Below are 20,754 nucleotides of genomic sequence, written 5' to 3'. Positions count from 1 at the left end.
GAGTTTTTATACGGGACTCCTAGGAATTCAAGTACCTAATTATAGTAGAATACTACTTTTCATAATATTTGAAAAATGCAGATCTTCGGAGATTACAGGTAGCTTTGGTTTCTTTTTTTATACTTTTCTAAACTTCCCAATTTTATCTTATAGATGTTAATCATCTGAAAACATTTTGAAACTGAGACCTAGAGACATCACTAAACAGCAGGGCAGAGTGTGAAAGGAAGGCATTTAGTCCAATCACTTCACACTTGAGTTTACAGCAGAGGAGACAGCCTGAGTGTCAAGCCTGACATGTGGTCCCTCGACCCAATGCGCTGTCCACACAGCACCGCCGTCAGCCTCACACCTGCAGCCATGGTGCCAGCTGAGCAGCGTCTTCAGAACTTGACCTTCCTCTCCTTCTGCAGCATGGCCGCAGATCTGCCACTTTACTATCCTCTACGTGACAGCTGCAGCAAGGTGTCCTCATGGAATGGCCACTGAGGCTTTCTGTCCTGGCTTTACATTAGCATGACCTAAAGAACTTAAACCAAAGTGAAAGCGAACATCCTTTAGACCCACCCTAGATCCATTAAATCAGAATCTCGGAAGAAGAGTCTACAAGTCAAATTTTTAAAGCTCAGTTAACTCTAAAGTGCAGCCAGGACTGAGAAACATTGGGCCGAAGAGAAGCGATAACCAAACATGAGAAAGCAATGCTGCAAACCCAATACCCAGGTCCAGCTTTCTAGCAGGACTAAAAAGAAATGTTGCTAATGTGTTTGAAGAAGTAAAATTTGGCAAAATGAAGCTCTCAGCCATTCTTTGGAGAAGCCTCACTTGGGAGCATCTTAGATGAACAGCCTGGCCCACAGCTCCCCCTCCCCACTGCTCCACTCTTGCCTGTACAACACTGCATCTGAGACTACTGACTTTCCCTCTGCACCAAAACCAACGTGTTGGTCACAGGCCTACTGAACTGATGCCATCCCCTTTCAGAGACCTCACTCCCCACTCACTCCTTCACTCTCAGTCTCTTTTAGTTCCACTCTGAGCAGCCTTGAACACCCCCTTAAATGAAGGGTCCCCTCACCAGCCCTTCCTCCCTGCAGTCTTCCTGGGCAATATTAGCCACCCACTTTGTGTTAACACCTACATGTTATACTCAGATCTCTCTTCTAAGTCCCAAACCTAACATATAAGGAAATTTCTGCTCCCAGCTTCAAAGCCATTCCTCCCTATTGGATCATGATTAAATAACATTATTACATATATACTTTGCCATCTTGACTACAGAACCATACACAGCTCTTCCTGATCTCCAGTCCATTACCAGGCCCTCCAGTGATACCTGGGAGGTGTTTCCTGACTCAGTTCCAGCACTGTCCCTGCCTCCTAACCAGCGTTACTTTATAAACTTCCATCTAATCAGACCTCATCACTTCATCACTTTCCTGCCTCCCCAGAACAGAGTCCGGGCCCACCAACCTCTCCACTCCCCTGTTCTCCCTCTCAGGCACCTCCACCACAGCACAGCCACTCCCTGTTAGAGGAGAGAGCCACTTGATGGTTTCCAACCACCCAGCTAGCTTAGGCCTGAAATAATCACACAGAAACTGTATTAATTAAATCACTGCTTGGTCCATTAGTTCTAGCTTCTTATTGGCTAACTCTTATATTAATTTAACCCATTTCTACTAATCTGTATATCGCCATGTGGCAGTGGATTAGCAGCAATGTTTCAGCATGTCTATCTCTGGTGGCAGCTCCATAACTTCTCTCTGTCACCACTATCTTTCTCCTAGCATTCAGCCTAGCTTTCCCTAAGTTCTGCCTTGCTATAGGTTCAAAGCAGTTTCTTTATTCATTAACGGTAATCCCAGCACAGAGAGGGGACTCCCACAGCCACTCCCTAACATGGACACCTTCCATAGGTGCCCTTTACAGATGTTATCTCATTCTATCTTCTGAACACCCCTACAGTGGAGAGGAACATCATTTATTTCCCACTATGATCAGGAGATTAAGCCACAGAATGATTAAGACATTTGTACAAAGTCAAACCTATACGGATTCAAACCCAAGGAATCCAGTCTAGTTCCCAGGTCTGTAGTCATAACTATTATCTTTCCTCATCACCCTCCACTGTGCTAGGCATGAAAGACTTCCAGGATCAGGCAAAAGGATTCTCATGATGCCTTATAAATTGGGTTCCCCAGAGGCAGGCAGAATGCCAAGAAAGCCTCTGGTAAAAGGGGGAGGGGAACCAACTGGGGCAGAGGGGGGTCATGAGATGGACAGAGGAACCTCTGAGCTGAAACCTAAAGAAGCAAGGTTAGCCAAAGGAAGGAAGAGAAAGGAGCAAGGAGAATGTTTCAATCAAGAGAAAATAGGTGAATTAAGGATGACAAGCAAGAAAGTGAACGGCAGGTTCAGTCACAAGCTCAGTGTGGCTGCAACCAAGATCACGAAAGCTTACCCACCTGCTGCTGGCGTGCACCAATGCCCTCAGGGTAGAGGTGCCTATGGGAGTGTAAGTAGCCAATGGCCATCCGGAGATTCTTCACAGTGATTACAGAGCCGTATGCCAGGTCTAGAGGAAAAGAGGCATCAGACAGATGACAGGCCGCCCCTGTCTTGAAGGTAGGTGGGTGGTGGCTGCACACCACAAGCCTTGCAAATAATGAGTGATCGTGGGGTCCAGGCTTGCCTAAAGCTGGAGCTCCTGTTGCCTTCTCACATCAATGGAAGCAACTCAAGAGGGAGCTCCCTACATTCCCAGCACTGACCACCTTGCTTCAGACTCCACACTCCCTCACAGGTCGCTCCTCCACAGTTCTTCTCATTCCTTCCTCTTGCATTCTCTAGTAACCTGTTTTGTTCCTCTTTCCAGTTCTCATACAGTTACTACCACAGCATCAATTACCTTACCTCCAAACAAATTTCAGTCCAAAGTTCCCTCTCTAAGGACTACCTCCACATTAGTGTCCCTCCAAACCAGTGCTTTCTCTTGCTTTTCCTAGCTCTCATTCCCTTCCCAGTCTGTGGAGCCCACTGTGCTCTTGTTATTAGATGTACTGAAAGAGCAAAATGGCATTCCTGCACTCCGGACCTCAGAGACACCTTTTTTCTCCCTTGCCTGGTCCCTCTTAGATATGCTCTTGGCTGTCCCTGATTCTTAGAGATCCTCAGGTACAGCCTGGCAATGACTTCCTAATAGATGCCCCCACTTTCCTTGACACCTTATACTTCCTTCCAGCTGTGCTAACTTTTACTACAAGGCACTGCACTCCTAGCTGCCTGCCTGCCTGCTCAGAAACCTCCATGCAGTCTCCAACAGCTTACTCCAGCATCTCACACCCTTATCATCTAGGTCCTAACTCTCTTTTTTAACTTAAAATTCCAGGCTCTGATCATAGCCTGTACCTTGAGTTTTCCCCTGCCCTTGGCTTTGATCATGCCATCCCTTCTTGCCTAATATGACCTCTTGCTCTTTCCACTCATCCTTGCAGGCCCAACTTGAAGGCAAATCTTTGTATGCATGTGTATGGGATCCCCTTGAACTGCCTCCTAGCACTGACTTGGCATGTGCTTTAATCCCCAGTACTGTATTCCACCCCTCATTTTTCTTTCTTTCATTTTATATTATTATTACTATTATTTATTGCTATTATTATTTTGAGACAGGGTCTATGTAGACCAGGCTGGCCTCGAACTCACAGAGCTCTGCTTGCCTTTGCCACTATGCCTGGTTCTGCATTTCCCTTTTTTGTACTTAACACACAAATGGCGGTCCTTCACATCAGACTATCCCTGGAGGGAGAATACCTGCTAATTACTACCTGTGGATAAGCATATGCATAAGACTATCAGAAGGCTACCACAGCCTTTCTCTATGACCAGTTTCTCTTGAAATGGCCTTCTTACAGAGACAGCTTTGATAGGTACAAAGGAGAAGCTATTTTGAGTACTATAGTAACTGACTCTTGAGTACTAATACTGTAATGCTGGGTTTTCTCCCAGTCTGCTATATATAGGCGAAAAACAAAAAACAAAACCAAAAACAAAAACAAGCTTCAAACTTGCTTTCCCATTTCAACTCCCAGGAAACCTCTGCCTAGCACACTCACATTCAGGGATAGAAGCATTGTGAAGGCTGTTCCCTGAAAGCCGGGCTTGAAAGGCAGAGCTGAAGAAGCCATCACCAGGACCACTGTGGGGAAGGAGAAGCAGAAGAGTCAAGCTGAGAGAATAAAAGCTGTCATTTCCCAGAATCCCTTAGATAATTTAAAAGGTGTGACTTCATGAAACAAACATGGATGATAGAGTTGGAGGAACTACAGTCCAAATTTCACTTCTGCCACTTACTACCTTGGGTGACTTGGGCGATGTCCCTTATATAGCCTTGGTTCTTCATTTATAAATAGATATTTTAAAAAGCCAAAAGAACTCACCAATAATGACAGTTAAATGAGATTATGCATAATGCTAATAAACCCAGTTCTCAGCACTTAGTGGCTACTTGTTCAATGAGATGTTGCTGTTGGTGTCCTGGTTATCAGTACCTCTAGTCCCACTGCAACCCTGGTACCCATCCTCACTAAAGTGAAAAGCCTCTGATGGAGATAGGGACATTTAGGCTATCAGGGAATTTCCACCTCCTTCAAGGCTCGGTGCTGGGTGTTCTGAGCCTTGGGATATGCAGAAGAGAGAACATGGGGGCAGGAAAAAGTTCCTCCCCTCATCCTAACCTCACATGGCCCACACATAGGCTTAGGTGCCAGAGAAAGACCGGAAGTAAGAGGGTGGAAAGGTTCTGACTGTACCTTTTATTCAGCACCATGACATGAACAGCAAAAATGGTCACATAGAGCACCAAAGGCAGCACTATGAGGCACAGGATTCGCGCAGTCAGGTGCTTCCCCACAGTCACCTGCAAACAAAAGCCACCACAGGTGCTAGCATAAGAAACTCCATTGTATGTATAATACGAGTCACATTGGAAAGAATAATGGGTGGAAAACCCTAGGCCTTTCTATATTATCCTTCACCACACACACACACACACACACACACACACACACGCACTGCAGGGGGATAACATGGGCCACTTCTCTGCACGCATGACCACTGACAAGGTGAGACTGTTGTTTAACAGTGGCCTCCAGCTCAATGAACTGTACTGACTGTGCCAGGCCCTTATCACATGGCCAACTGTTGCTGGCCTTAACTTCAACTCCCTCACAGTCCTCCGTGGAGTACCTAAGCTTTGGGGCCTCCCCTCTGCTGTCAAAGGAAGACTATACTATAATAGGCCTCTCCTCCTCTCCCCCAGCCTCCCCCGCCCCCACAATAGATTCCAGAGGGCAGGGATCATGTAATAGTCACCAAAATATTCCCAATATTCTGCACTTAGTAAATGGCCTCTATATAATTTCTGAATGAATAAACAGGTTGGAAATTCGGTAGGTGAGTCCTGGAGCTTGCCTAACCAAAGCTGGAGTCATAGACTGCCCTCTTCCTACCTCTAATACCTGTAGGTCCTTTGCAAAGTTATCTCTCTAGCTTTCAAATTCTTCACCTGTAAAATCAGTGAGTGGTTATGACCCCCACATAGGATTTTAATGATGAGATAATGAAAGCAAACCATTCTGTACAGTGCCTGGCACTGACTCAGCCCTTGATTACTAATGTCATAAAGAAAAAATCCTAACAGCATTTAACTGTCATCCAATTATGGAAGTCCTGGATCAGGAAAAGAAATTGTGAATTCCAGAAGATGAGTCATCCCACTCATCTGACCTAAGCTCTTATGCCCTTGGTGGGCCTGGCACGAGTCCAGCTGGACAGAATCCTCTGGCTGGGCAATTTCAAATAAATTAAGGGAGATGGGAAGGGGCAACAATAGGAGAATTGCAAGGTAGTTACTTTACTTACTCTCTCTACACCACTCCAGCCCCTCAGCCAGGCCCACTCCCTGATATCCTGATGTCTACAGAGGAAAGCTGTGCCTGTCCAGTCTGGCATGGCCCACAACACAGGGCACAGGGCACAGGGCATACTCCCTCCACCCACAGCAGAAGCACAGGCACTGTGGAACAAAGATATCCACAAGCACTTGAGTTCTTACCAGTGAAAGACTGAGGTCTCCAAACAGCTGCCAAAGGTCTGAAATGGTGTTCAGTCCCACTTGCAGGATGATAAAGAGGCCAACAAATTTGACCCCTAAAGCACCAGCAAGACTAATACCAGTCAGGCTGAGCCAGAACCACCAGAGGGCAGAGAAAGGCCTGGAAACCAATAAGAAACAGTTCAGTTTGGAAGCTAGAATGAAATAGGAAATCAAAAGCAGCAGTAGGACAGTGTCCTAAGCCTCAAGGGTTCTTAACTCCAGGGAACCAGGGCATGACACCAAGGAGCCTGTGCTCTGTGAAGGCCCGCAAACTACAGGCAAGTCAGTGTGAAAGAAAGTAGCATGTTGTGTTGGGGAGGGTCTATGCTATTCCTGGATAAGCATTGGGCCTCGTACATAGAGACTTATTCTTCACTAGAGACAAGTCAGGAAGATATACAAGGAAAAACAAAAAATTCTCTGGACTCAAGTCAGACTTATTCTTTGTGTCACCTCTGGGCCTGCCAAAGCCAGCATTTATTAACAGTCTATGAATGTGAGGCGCCATTCCACATATTATATCCTATCCGTCTAATCCCATCATACCCTTAAGCGAGAGCTCATTATCCTCTGTTTACACATAAGGAAATCAAGGCACAGAGAGGCCAAGCAATGTAGCGAGCAAGTGATGGAAGGCAGTTTAAGCCAGGCAATAAGTATAACATTGATGCTCCTTATTGGTTTGCTGTACTAACAGCAACTAGTATACCTCAGCAGATTTTCTGATGATCTGGCACTTCCCCTGCCAGAATGAATACTCCTTAAAGGCAACATCTTTGTTACTGTGCCTCTCTCTCCTGGTATGATACCTGGTATGTGCTACATATTTAAGAAACAGGAGATGGGTCTGGAGATACATGGCTCAGTGGTGGAGGCTTGCCAAACATATGGGGCCCTGGGCTCAATCTTTGATACCACATTTTTTTTCCTTAAAAAAAAAGTCACTGGCTGGGACTAATATTATATGGGTAAATACGCATCGTTTTCTAGGAGCGCCTAGGATAAACCAGCTCTTTGGAATGCTGAACACTACCGGTATTTTGAATACATAGAAAGGCATACTCTATTCCCTTGGAGACAGAAGGATCTAGAAAAATAGGAGAATTCTGGAAGACCAAAATCCAGATCAGCTTTAGAACTGACCAGGGTCTGAAAAGATCCTCTTGGCCTGTGTGCAAACCTCATCATTAAGTCAGCATTGGATGCAAGCCTTGAGGCAAGGAGACAGCACCTCTGAGGTAGCATCTGCACTTGTGTCTTGTCCCCTCCAGGATGGAGACTGTGAGGATGAGCTGTCCCAGAGCTCCGTGGACCAGCACTGGTTCTGAGGGACAGCTCATAAGGCTGAGTGAGGAGGTGGCATCAGGACTCCTCCATAATACCCACCACTCCTCCACAATTGTACACCAACTGTAAACATCCAAAACCTCCTGACAGTCAACAATTTCTCATCTTGTGAAAAGCAAAGCTAAAAGCATCTATTAGAGGAAACTCTTTAAAAATTTTCATGGGGCTGAGAGATGGCTCAGTGGTTAAGAGCACTGGCTGCTCTTCCAGAGGTTCTGAGTTCAATTCCTAGCAACCACATGGTGGCTCACAACCATGTGTAATAAGATCTGGTGTCCTCTTCTGGCCTTCAGGGATACAAGTAGGCAGATGCTGTATACATAATTAATAAATAAACCTTTTAAAAATTATTTTTCATTATCTAAAAAACAAACAAATGGAAAGTATTGCTCCTCTTAAAGTAAGCTTGACTGCTAGTCCTGTAAGCACCCACCCAGTTCTGCCAGCCCCCCAACCCAAGACGGTATTTCTGACCTGTCAGCGCAGGAGTTGTACTTGACCATGCTCAGCATGGCAGCCATGATGAAGAACATCAGGATAGGGTCAAGGAGGATGTACTGGGACAGAGTGAGGCATCCTGTGTCTGAAAAATAGGAGCTTGCTGGTCAAAACACAGAGTGATAAGAGATCTCTAAAAACCAAACACTCTACAGCAGTAAACAGTCCTCTCTGCATTGCAAGTAAGCATCTGGCAGTCATGACTAGGCGGCCATTGATCACTACTGGGTTATCAGCAAGGAGGAGGACTCAGCTGCGGGCACAGCAGAGCCCAATGATAAGAAGCAATACCAACGCTACCTGTAGGCCCTCTATCTCAGAGGCTCATGTCATTCACTCAGCCCTGAGGCCACTTCCTCATTCCTACCATAAAAACCCCACAAAGTGATGCAGTTGTAAACTATAAATGTATAGAAGAGTTTTATTTCATATGACATCTTCATTGAGGGTTGACTCCCTATATAGGTACCAGACCAACTTAAGAAAGAAAAAAAGCTTAAGTTATGAACATATTCCTGCTTAAACCCCACAATGTCCTCTCATCTCACTCAGGCTAAAAATTTCTCAGGACAGTTCCCAAATCCTGTATGGCCTCCATATCTATCTAAAGTCAACCCCAACATTCTTACTCACTGCCCCTCACAGTGTTACTACACAGGCTGTTCTCCTGCCTTCTCTGAGAAGTCTTCTCTCAGAAATCTGGAGTCCGATCCTGTTTCACTCAGGCCTCTGCTAGCACTACCTTCTTGGGGGATTATTTGCTGCTTGCCCTATCTAAAACAGTATCGATCCCCACTAATCTATCCCCACTCTGCTTTACATCTAACCTGGCACTAATTGCTTAGGATCCCCAATGAGATGGTTCAGTAGGATGGGGTACTTGTCACCATACCTAATGACCTGAGTGTGAACCCTGGGATCCACATGGAAAAGGATCAATTCCCATAAGTTGTCTTCAGACTCCCATAGGTGTGCCATGACAAGTGTGCATGTGCCTCCCCCATCACATACAAAGTAAATAATCTAAATGTTAAAAGAAAAATAATATGCTTTATCACAGACTTAATATGTCCTGGCTTATTTGTCTTCCCTTTTATAGGTTATATTCTATGAGAACAGCATCTCATCAGTGTATTTTCTGAGGCCTCAAAAGGTGGCCGGGTATAGGGTAGGTGCCTAGGAAACAGATGTCAAATAGAAAATGAAAAATGACTGATAATGAATAACTAAAGAAAAAATACATACAAGGGAAAAGCTACTGGTTCACAACAGGGAATTCTATAACCTTGTCCTATATCCATCAAAACATCAGCACATTTGTCTGAACAAGATCCAAACACCCACCTAAATCGTTCTGGACTTCTTTACATGTAAAGCACCACAAGGTCATTGATTCACTTGAAGAAGAACACAGCTAGTACCAGGACTAACCTCTATAGTTAGTCTGTGTTTATCCAGGTGAGGACCCAGAGGAAATACTTAATACTTCTATTGTAATTTTCTGCTTCACTGCTACTTCTGGGTGTCTGCTTTAGGGACTGGGGAGATGCCTCATCAAAAAAAAAACACTTGTTAGCCGGGTGGTGGTGCACACCTTTAATCCCAGCACTCAGGCTCCAAAGCTACAGAGAAACACAATCTCGAAAAACAAAAACAAACAAGCAAAAAAACCACTTGTCATGCAAGCTTGAAGGCTGGAGGGTGGATTCCCAGAACCCACATAAAAGCTGGGCAGGCATGGCAGCCTCACAGAATCCCAGCACACAAGAGGTAGAGATGGGATCCTCAGGGAAAGGTGGTTAATAAGACTCACTGGGACTGATGAGCTCTGGTTCTGCTTCAGTAAATAAAGTAGAGAATAATTGAGGAAGACAACTGTCAACTACATGCCTCAAACACACCCACGCAGACACTCACATGTGCAAATATAAACACTCATGAACATCATACACACACACGCACACATATGACTCACAGATGTAATTATATACTTAAGTGTTACTAGTAACACTATATTTTACCCAACCCTTAAGTTAATTAAGAATTCGGTCCTATGGTGGAGGTGCACACCCTTAATCCCATCACTCAGGAGGCAGAAGCAGGTGGATCTCTGAGATTTCCAGGCCAGCCTGGTCTACAGAGTTCTCTACAGAGACCAGGCCAGTTCTGGTCTACCAGAACATCCATGGCAACATGGAGAAATCCTATCTCTAAAAATCCAAAAATAAATAAATAAATAAAAGCACTGGCTGCACAGATGTGACACTTGGCTGTATTGATTTCCGACCACCTACATGGTGTGACAATCTCATTTCCCAAAATACAGAGGTCAAGAAAACTTACCAAAGGTGAGAAGGGCAGCGGTGAGCAGTGCTGCTGGGAAGGACTTGGACAGATCCAGGACGGTGAGATAGGCAAAGGGGATCAGCCATGAACCCAGGAAAGCACAGAACTATGGAAGGAAGACAGAAGCACTCAAGCAACCAGCTGACTTGGTATACTAATGTCTAAGGTGGAGGACCCTGACAAAAGTCTGAAATCACGTGGAGCATGCAACGGGAGTGTCACAGTGAGAAATCACACGAAGCAGCGGGCATGTATGCCCGTCAGAACTTTGGCACAAGTACTGGCATGAAATCAGTGACATTTACAGGAAGAAGCAGGGCTGCCAATCACAGCCAGCTGTCTCCGATCATTTCATTAGGAAGAGCCAGCCTCACAGGCTCAGGCTGAGGAGTACATGAGCTCAAGGCTTACTAACACAGAAGTACTTCACCAACATCAGTGTCTAGCATAAAGCTATGGTATAAGTTGAAGCAGACTTTTTGGAGGCATCTTATATTTCTGAGACTTCTACTGATATTCTTGTAATATTTCCCCTGGTTCTTTGTTTTGAGGATACCGGAAACCACTCAATCTACAGGGTGCATTTTGGTTTGGGAAAAATGACTGCTTGATACTTCATGAGCTGGAGAAGATGGGGGTTTGATTCTTTTTTTAATCAACAGCCCTCTTCCGTCTCCTTAGTCTGCCCATCAGCAGTACACAGATAAGGCCGAGGTAATGGGAAATTCTTCCCTTTGGGCCATCACTTTTGTACGCAGGAAGTAAAGTGGCCTGATGGGAAGAGAACAGATGAAATTATTTGTCCTTTCCAATCTCCACAGCAAGTCCATGGGGAGTATTGTGTATACTCTGTGCTGTTCAAGAGTCATTAGGAAGAAAATCATTTCTTGAGAGATCTGGGTGTGGGGGCACAAGCCTTTAATCCCAGCACTTGAGAGGCAGAGAGGCAGGCAGATCTCTGTGAATTCAAAGACAGCCTGGTCTACATAGTAAGTTCTAGGATAGTGAGCGCTTCATACTGACACCCTGTCTCAAAAAAACAACAAAAAAAGAAACAAAAGTGTCACTTGAGAGTATGAACTGAGGGGCGGGCACTCCCTGTTTAATATGGCATGCAGTACTGTACAGACCGCCCAGTGATTATCCCCAGGAAGCACACAGTCATCTAATCTAACTTGTGAAGGCAAAGTTCTCTGAGAACTCAGGCTGGGGACCAGCTTCCACGGGTCTCATTAGGTTGCTCCCAGGGAGCTGAGTGTTTAGGCTCATTAAGCTGATGCTGGGAATCAGGGTGCAGAGGGACTGACTGGAGTAGCTTTCAGCCTCCCTGAGAGAGAGACTGCTAAGTGCCAACTTCTTTGTGAGGAAGGAAGTAGGAATCTGGAGACGGTGTGAAGAGGCCACAGTCTAAAGGAAAGGCTGACAGGCTGCAGTGTGCACGGCTCGTAAGCAACTTCTATGCTATCTGTGGCCTCCCTTCTTCCCTTCCTCCCACACTCACTTCCAGATTTCTACTTTAGGGGGTGGGCTCAATCATTGTCCTCTCCGCACTCCACAGAAGTCCCCTCTCTACACTTGCTGCTTTCGACTGTAACACCTCTGAGTGGGTGTGGCCCCGGGGATTCATCAGTCTACATAAAGCAGGAAGCCTTACTCCTCTCATTCCCATGTAGCTGTGGTGCTCGTATCTGTCTCCAGGCTTCTCGAACAAAAAGGTGCCATCATATCCACTCAGGTAGCCAGCAAGACCAATCAGCATCTGAGGAGAGAGGAATGGACGAAAGATAAAATGTTCATAGAAAAGATTCCTCTGGGGCTGGAGAGATGGCTCAGAGGTTAAGAGCATTGCCTGCTCTTCCAGAGGTCCTAAGTTTAGTTCCCAGCAACCACATGGTGGCTCACAACCATCTGTGGTGGGGTCTGGTGTCCTCTTCTGGCCTGCCGGCATACACACAGACAGAATATTGTATACATGATAAATAAATAAATATTTAAACAACAACAACAAAAAAAAAGATTCCTCTGTCCCGTTCTCTCCAGCTGCACGCATGGCCTTCCGTTTCCTTGACAACTGGCCATAGAAGTGCCAGTGTGACATTTTGTCCTGCAGCTGCTGCAGAGTAAAAAAATCTTTTGTCTAAAGAGCTTGTTGCTTGAAACAAACCCTCTTTTATGCCACGCTAAGTTCTTGGGACTAGAGCAGACTGAACATTTAGGGAGGAAAAGACTCCATAGTTTTAAGGGTAGGGTCAGTGAGGGGCTCACACATGCAGTCTGGTTTTTTTTTTTCATTTGTTATGAAATGAAACATGACAGCTCTCGGGAAGGTCCTGGGCATTCTCACTCCTGGGACACTGGCCTTCTACTCTAAGAAAAGAGGCTCCAAATCACAATGAAGTGAGAGGAAAGTGGCCAAGAGCTACACATAAGGAATAAAGGGCAGAAGTGAGAAGGAGAATGCAAAGAGAGGCATTTCCCCAGAAAGGGAAGGGGGAGGAAGGGAGATTGAGAGATTGAGAAAGACAGCTCCCTCTTTCAACACAGAGCTACAACAGTAACTGCTCTACCCAGCTGCTCTGAGATTCACAGGTCCAGGCACAACTGCTTGTCTCTGCTGTTACCAAGCAGACAGGAAGAGGCAAGGCTTTTCTACCCTTTCCTAGGCTCAGAATTCACTCTAAATTTAGCTACATGGCTCACCTATCTACACACCCTTCCCTAGAGAGATTTCGTCCCTAGTCCCTAACCTAGGCGCTCATGCTTCCTTGGGTCAACCTGATGGACTGCTATCCTTTATTTTCCATACCCATGCTATTACCCCAAGATCTGGAGACCTGAATCTGCAGTTAGGAAGAAAGGCTTTTGTGAATGCTAAAACTAACCCATTGGTCTTCTCAGGGGAATCTGTTGTTAAAAGAGTAAAATAAATTTTAATTGATAGAATTTTTAATTGTAAAATGCTAGGGGAACAGGTTAATATGTTTATTAGGAATCAAGACAAGGAAAAAGTATAATTTTTATAGATTAAGCTCCTCTAAGTTATATTTCCTTTATGTAGTATATTATATTTTTATTTTCTTTTATAAAATTTTTTAAAAGTTCACATAACATAACTAATGATTTTAAAAGTAGTTTTAAATATTTCTACAAGGTTGTACAATCATCACTACTACATCATTCTAGAACATTTCATTATCCTGAGAAGAAAGCTCCTGTATCAGAACATTCTTCTTCTCCAAGGGGGAATAACTGCTGTAAGGCTATACCACATTTGTTTATCCATCCATCCGTTGATGGATGCTCTTCTCCATTTCTGAGCCTGGAGAACCCCTAAAAACACCAAAGATTTTCTATCAAAGTACCTGCTCATGGAATTCTGAAGTCTAAGAACTAAGTACAAACCTAACACTTGGCTCCAGTTCTTAGAAGCCATCTGCCTAGATAACAGAGTGTTAATTGCCACACTGCTTACCTTTCCCAGAGGTGGGTGTACATCAAAGAAGAAGGTGCGGTTAATATAGTAACTTCCCATTTTTCCAAAGTGAGTCTCATCCCAACTAAAGAAAAAGCATCAAAATTTAATAAACCTTAGTTAAAGTTACAATTAAAACCAAAGGTCATCAGTTTCAAGCATATAATGCGTTAAGTTGGATTAAAAACAAAAATTTTGACATAGTGGTTTGAGGAAAACCTTTTAAACTGGTTATCAACCTAGATCTTGATAATGAGAAAAGTTAACAAATATTTACCCAGCATTTACCATAAATTTAAATTAAATGTAGTCTTCTTCTGTACCTTGAGTTCTTATCAATTTATTTGAAAGCAGCAGTGTTTTCCTATAACATGGAAAGGGTTTTGCAAAGCAATTTCTTTGCAGTCTGGTAACTACTCACTCTGAGGCCAATGGGTCTCAGAATGCACATTGCTACACTGTCAGGCTACTGGGTCCAGAGTCGTTAATGTATGAGTGTCGCAGCAGGCTAGGCTCTCCACCACCCTGCTGACTCAGATCTGCCCGACCTGTTATAATGACCAGCTGTCTACAGACCAAATGTGCTCACTCAGAGCATTTCTAAATCCCAGGCCTAGCCTTGTTATTTTGCAAGTACACATGTGAATCTAACCCTGGACTTTCCAGCCCAATGTGAAGTCCTGTTCTGCCACAGACATCAGCCTTTCCATGGCCTGCAAGAAGGGTTTACAAGACAGCCACACCATCCAGCAGAGCCTGGCTGCTTAATACCTTCTTCCCGTAGCTGAAGGAAGAGTGGCTTCCCGGTGTCTTGGCCTCAGGTCGGCCTCCACAAAGTCATCACTTCCTCACCAACACTCATGCTCTCCCAAACAATGGGCAGCTCTCATGTATGATTTTACATTCACTGCACCCAGTAGATGGGTAGAAGACTAAAGTCACTGCATCAGCCAAGGACACGAGGTACTAACAGTAACATGGTGGTGTTAAAGAGAGAATTAACTTCAGGGCAGAGCAAAACAAAACAGACCAAGGAAAGGAGAGCTATTCCCAGCTGCATCACCTACTAATGCCACAACATGATTAACCCATGCTCTTCACGCCCCTCCCAGGTATTAGGGTTCAACTCAGGTAAGACATGGCAAGGAACTTTGTAGACTTAGAATTCTATACACATACTGGACACTAAACTGTCCCAACATTTTCTTTTAGTCGTGACGACTATTTGGAAACAGACCAACAGAGGTACATGAGATTTTATTTCAAAAGGGTCTCAAATAAAATCACTAGCAACAGTGTCACATGTTTCCTCTTGTGTTCTACTACTTGCATCAGAAAAGCAGTTCCCGGGGGCTGGAGAGATGGCTCAGAGGTTAAGAGCATTGCCTGCTCTTCCAAAGGTCCTGAGTTCAATTCCCAGCAACCACATGGTGGCTCACAACCATCTGTAAAGAGGTCTGGTGCCCTCTTCTGGCCTACAGGCATACACACAGACAGAATATTGTATACATAATAAATAAACATTAAAAAAAAAAAGAAGTTCCCATGGCTCTCAGGCTCTTACAGCCCTTGTAGAGCATGCCAAGAATGAAGGCCTGACTCATCTGTACTCAGGCCATCCCCTTGGGCACTGATTCAGGATTGATTCAGGATTTTCTATTCTACTGGCACCCATAAAACAGCAGCAAGTTAAAGTCTTAGTTTGCAAACACTCTAAAAATACCCAAGACCCTGTCAACATGGGGCGCAAGCCTAGGTTGACGACATACCTACCTAGCTTTCTGAACAAGAAGGGATAAGGAACCTCATGGACTGAGTTAGACACAAATACAAGACAAGACATCCTGGAACCTGGTGGTGAAGATTCTTACCCAAGTAAAGCAGTGGACAACAGGAATACCAACTGTCTGCTATGTTCAAGTTATTTGAAAGCTTAGTGAAGAAATGGGGCAGCAGTAAGGACCCTGCTATCCTGCTATTCCTCCATCCCCCAACCCCTGTACTGCTAGATCAAACCCTGGGCCTGTGCACTCCATTAACCTATATCCTGAACTCAACACAGCCCCTCAATTAAAATGTTAGGAGTTAAATGTGAAATGTCCCCATAGGCTCATGTGTTTGAACAACTGGTGGTGCTGCTTGGCAGATTATGGAAACTCTGGGACATGGGGCAAGGCTGGTAGCTGGCACCTTGGATACCAGTTTCTGGCTTTGGTTTAGCACTCTGCTCCCTGGCCCCTTCCTCCCACCACTGCAGTCGCTCCAGTCACCATGATGGTTTGGATAAGCCCCAGTAAACCTCTCTTCCCTGAAGTCACTCCCATCAGCTATTTGGTCACAGCATTGGAAAATTGATACATTGTTCAGATCAGCACTCAGGAGGCTGAGACAGGAGGATGGCTATAAACTTTGAGGCCAGTCTGGTCTACATAGTAAGACCTTGTCTCAAAAAGCAAAGTCAAACCAAACTTAAAAAAAACCACTAAAGAATCCTTCAGTAAGCTGTGTGCTCTAGGCGAAAAGCACATGTGTCTTGTTCAGTGGCTCTGAGCCCTAATGCCTTGATCCTCCCTCTCCACCATTATCTTTGGCTGCCTTAAAGGGGAAGGTCACATGTCCCCAAGCACACTGAAGACCATACACACTCATCTTAGAACTCCAGGGAGGAAAGGGACCTAAACTCACAAATCTTCGTGCACAGAGGCCCCTAGCTCCTCCTACCCAGACCCATGGGGGCTGAGTGTAGAGGGAACACAGGGATTACCAAAGGCACTAAGGACTGCAGTATGTGCAGAGCTAAAAGACAAAGGGCCTCTAAGCCCAGGGGCTCACTGGACAGAGGGAAGAACCCTAGGGAAGGAGTGATGTCAAGTCAGTGAGGAGGTGAGTGGGAAACTGTTTCTATCTCTCTAGTCAGTATTTCCCACACCCCATGAAGTGTCAAGTTCTCTAGGTGTTACCATATATTTAAGCTCATTAGTTCAAGTGAGGAAAAGGCCAAGTTTAATTGATTAAGTCTGAGCCAAGATCTCAGTAGTTAAAGTACCTTGCGGATAGAAATCATGGGACCATTTCAGTGTACTGTTGTTGGGTACGCTCTGCGAAATGTATAGCTTGTGTTGATCTCAAAAAGTACCAAAGGAGATTCTCTTATTCAAGGACTGTTGTGTGCAGAGAGGTAGTAGCCCTGTTCCCTCCTAGTGGTCCAGGAGAAATTAATCTCCGAAAAGGAAAGGGAATTCAGCTTTAAAGATAGAGCTAGGAAGATGGCAAAGAGTTTTGTAAGCAGGAGGACCTGAGCTTGAATTTCCAGCAACCATGTAAAAGAAACAGGTGTAGTAGAGTATCCATTATTCTAGAACTAAGTAGGCAGAGATAAGAGGATGCCTGGAGCCCACTGAGCAGCCAGTTCCAGGTACAGAGAGAGCCCCTCTCTAAAAATTAAGGTGGAGACAAAGGAAGACATTCAATATCTATATGCACTACACATACACGCACACACACATACACACGTGTGCATACACATATGCAGATGCACACTACCCCAGGCATGCACACGCACATTAAGGACTGCCAAAATCCTTTGAAACTAGTCACCAGCCGAACAGTGCCACCTGCTGAGCACAGGTACTAAGTACACTCTTCTAAAAGGCAGTTATTAACCTCTTGCTGAAAGGGTGCCTGAGTCAGAAAAGCCTCGAGGCTCTCTGGCCCTCCATTTCCACTTTGGAATAGGTTATCTTGGAGTTTATAACTAACAAAAGGAGGATTCAACAAGTGGCTGTAGTCAAGAAGACAGGAGGCTGCTCAGTTTTATGTAAAGCAGCGGGTGCCTCTTTGGGAGAAACTATTTCCTATTCCACTCAGTGGCACAGCCTCCAGTTCAGTGGCCATGACTCACAGAGCTTCTTTACAGAGCCCAGACTTAGGATCAGGCTATGTAAAAAGCTGATGATAGTCACTGGGTGGCCCAGCCATTTTACCTAAAGACAACTGTGCTCAATAGTTTTATGTCAACTTGACTCGAGCTAAAAGCATCTGAGAGGAGGGAACCTCTATTAAGAAAATGCCTCCACAAGATCAGGCAGGCTCTAGGCAAGCCTGTAGGACATTTCTTAACTAGTGATTGATGAGACACCCCTGGGCTGGTGGTCCTGGATTCTTTTTTTTTTTTTTTTTTTTTTTTTGGTTTTTTTCGAGACAAGGTTTCTCTGTGGCTTTGGAGCCTGTGATGGAGCTAGCTCTGTAGACCAGGCTGGTCTCAAACTCACAGAGATCCGCCTGCCTCTGCCTCCCAAGTACTGGGATTAAAGGCGTGCGCCACCATCGCCCGGCTTCCTGGATTCTATAAGAAAGTTGTTGAGCAAGTAACGGGAAACAAGCCAGTAAGCAGCACTCCTCCAAGGCCTCTGCATCTGCATCAGGCCCCTGCCTCCAGGTTTCTGCCCTCCTTGAGCTCCTGTCTTGACTTCCTTTGATGATGAACAGTGATACAGAAGTTTAAGCCTCTCTTTCCTATGTTAATTTGGCCATGGTGTTTCATCACAGTAATAGTAACCCTAATTAAGACAACAACTCTGGCTGCCTGACTGCAATCAGAGTCGAAGAGTCTGACACACCACTTAGAGGATTATAACTGAGAGACTCAATCCAGGGAGCTGGAAACTGTCTGCCTACTGAGAGAGTAGTCCATCTTACTCATGAAGATACCCATCATACAGGATGTACTCTGATAAGACTAGCTACACTCTAGGTCCTAATTAAGCCTATACCATCCAGCCTGGGTATTGTACCAGGGTGATAACACATGTAGAATCAGGAACTGACTGAGCACAAAGTTTTAAAGGACCATAGGTCTCTGAAGCAGAAGCCACCATGGCATCCCAGGCTGCTGCATAATATTTGCTTACATTGTAAAGGTATGTCTCCGCCTAAGGCACCTTCTGATTGATTTAATAAAGAGTCAAATGGCCAATAGTTAGGCAGAAAAGAATAGGTGGGACTTCCGGGCAGAGAGAGAGAGAGAGAGAGAGAGAGAGAGAGAGAGAAATTGGGAGATGTAATCTAGGAGTATAATTTCACCAGCAGACTCAGAGCAAGTCAGATGTGGCGTACTAAGAGGTAACTGAACCATGTGGCACAATGTAGACTTTAAAAAATGGGTTAAGAAGCCGGGCGTTGGTGGCACACGCCTTTAATCCCAGCACTTGGGAGGCAGAGGCAGGCGGATCTCTGTGAGATCGAGGCCAGTCTGGTCTACAAGAGCTAGTTCCAGGACAGGAACCAAAAGCTTCGGAAAAACCCTGTCTCGAAAAATCCCAAAACAAAACAAAACAAAACAAACAAACAAAAAAAAAACGGGTTAAGTTATAAGAGCTAGTTGGGGAAAAAGAATTATAACGTAAGGCCAAGCTTTCATAATTAATATTAAGTCTCCAGGTCATTGTTTGTGGGCTGGCAGTTCAAAGATAGTCTGTCAAAAAAAACTTGCTCTAGCAGACTCCTGCCAAAAAAAAGAAAAGCTTTGAGTAGGAAGAGTTCTACATTGCACAGGGCATTGACTGCCTGTGCTAAGACACTGTGTCCTCATCAGTACCTCACTGCTGCCTCAGTGACTGGATAAACCATTGTGGCCCTTACAATTAATGTCATCTTATCAGCTTTCCAAACCAGTGGTACAACTTTTTGTCACAATGGTCATCTAACAACAGTCAAAGTAATAGACAGACAAGCCATGCTCCCAGCATCCGCAAACAACAGATACTGTCAAGCATTGGACAGTTTATCAGAAACCAACTAAAAAGGGTTCTGACTCTGCCCCCTATCACCTCCTGCTGGTCTACAGACTTGAGAAAACAGTCTGGTCCTTATGTATTCATCCCCACAAAAATTCATCTCCTCTTGACTACCAACTGGGTAATTACCAGGAAAAATAAAAAGGAGTGGAGCTTTACAAAGCTGCTTAGGAAAACTGTGGTTTCCATGACCATGGTATGTCTTTCTTCTTAGAGACACTGTAGGTAAGCAGAGAAGGATAAGAAAAGGTGACAATATTCAAATTTAATCCTAGTTTCATCTCCTGGAATGTCTTACTAGAGCCAAATGGCCTAGAACATAAACTCAATGGCACTTAGCTGAGTGCATGTCTCCCTGCACTGCCCACCTGTGTCAGAGAGTTTTCTACCAATGCCTGTTGTAAATAAAGTCTGGACATAAACAGGGGACAATGGGAGAGACGGCAAATGGAAAACTGGCATTGGACACACTACCACCACGGGCAGAGTTATAGGGCAGACAACCTCAAGGGCTGAGGAAGAAAGGCATTAGCGTTCTGGAGATGTACAGTGAATGAAAACATTAATTATCTCTGTCCCCTAAGTCGAACCCCAGAGCCTGGCAACATTCAGATGGGTCACCTACACTAAGAGGCAGCTGATGGCAGGAACTCAGCCTGGGGCTGGAAACAGAAAAACTCATGTGGATGGACACGGGCAGTCTTGAGCTACTCTGATGGGCTGATGACATCAGTACCAACGCCTCAAAAAGAGCTCCCTGATAATATGTGCTACTACATAGATGGCACAATGTTCTGTCTATCACACTCTACAGAGTGTATCATATACTCTTCCCTAAAGAGCTAGGGACCTTAGTTATGCCCACACAGTCACGGAGGCTGCAACTACTCAATATACTGCCCATGGGTCTTAACCAAACCAATGCAGCGGAGGCCTAAATCAAACTAAATGATGATCCAGATAAAACTGAACTGAATAACTGAATCTCCTTAAATAATTTTAGTATATAAGGACTGGGCCACCAAATGTCTCTCCGTAAGTGTTGTAATTATTGGCAATGATACCAATGAACAGAACCAATCCAAACTGCTATGCACAGGACTTAATGAGTAGTTTATTGCCTTAGACTACATTCATGC

General features: G+C 44.8%; 1 protein-coding gene across 1 annotated transcript in view; it reads right to left on the bottom strand.

Moving 5' to 3' along the window:
- Pomt2 (protein O-mannosyltransferase 2) overlaps positions 1-20,754 on the bottom strand; it is a 48,633-nt gene that overhangs the window by 26,290 nt on the left and 1,589 nt on the right. Inside the window, exons 2-9 of the mRNA XM_041658130.1 lie at positions 13,821-13,905; positions 12,003-12,107; positions 10,346-10,454; positions 7,979-8,087; positions 6,116-6,275; positions 4,812-4,918; positions 4,116-4,198; positions 2,469-2,578 (exon numbers count right to left, since the gene is read on the bottom strand). Of these exons, the coding sequence (XP_041514064.1) occupies positions 2,469-2,578; positions 4,116-4,198; positions 4,812-4,918; positions 6,116-6,275; positions 7,979-8,087; positions 10,346-10,454; positions 12,003-12,107; positions 13,821-13,905 (868 nt within the window). The remainder of the gene's footprint in view (positions 1-2,468; positions 2,579-4,115; positions 4,199-4,811; positions 4,919-6,115; positions 6,276-7,978; positions 8,088-10,345; positions 10,455-12,002; positions 12,108-13,820; positions 13,906-20,754) is intronic.

This window comes from Microtus oregoni, unplaced genomic scaffold, assembly GCF_018167655.1.
Source record: "Microtus oregoni isolate MIOR12 unplaced genomic scaffold, Mior012 000009F_ref0000495, whole genome shotgun sequence".
NCBI lineage: Eukaryota > Metazoa > Chordata > Mammalia > Rodentia > Cricetidae > Microtus > Microtus oregoni.
This window is presented reverse-complemented; position numbering and strand designations above follow the sequence as displayed.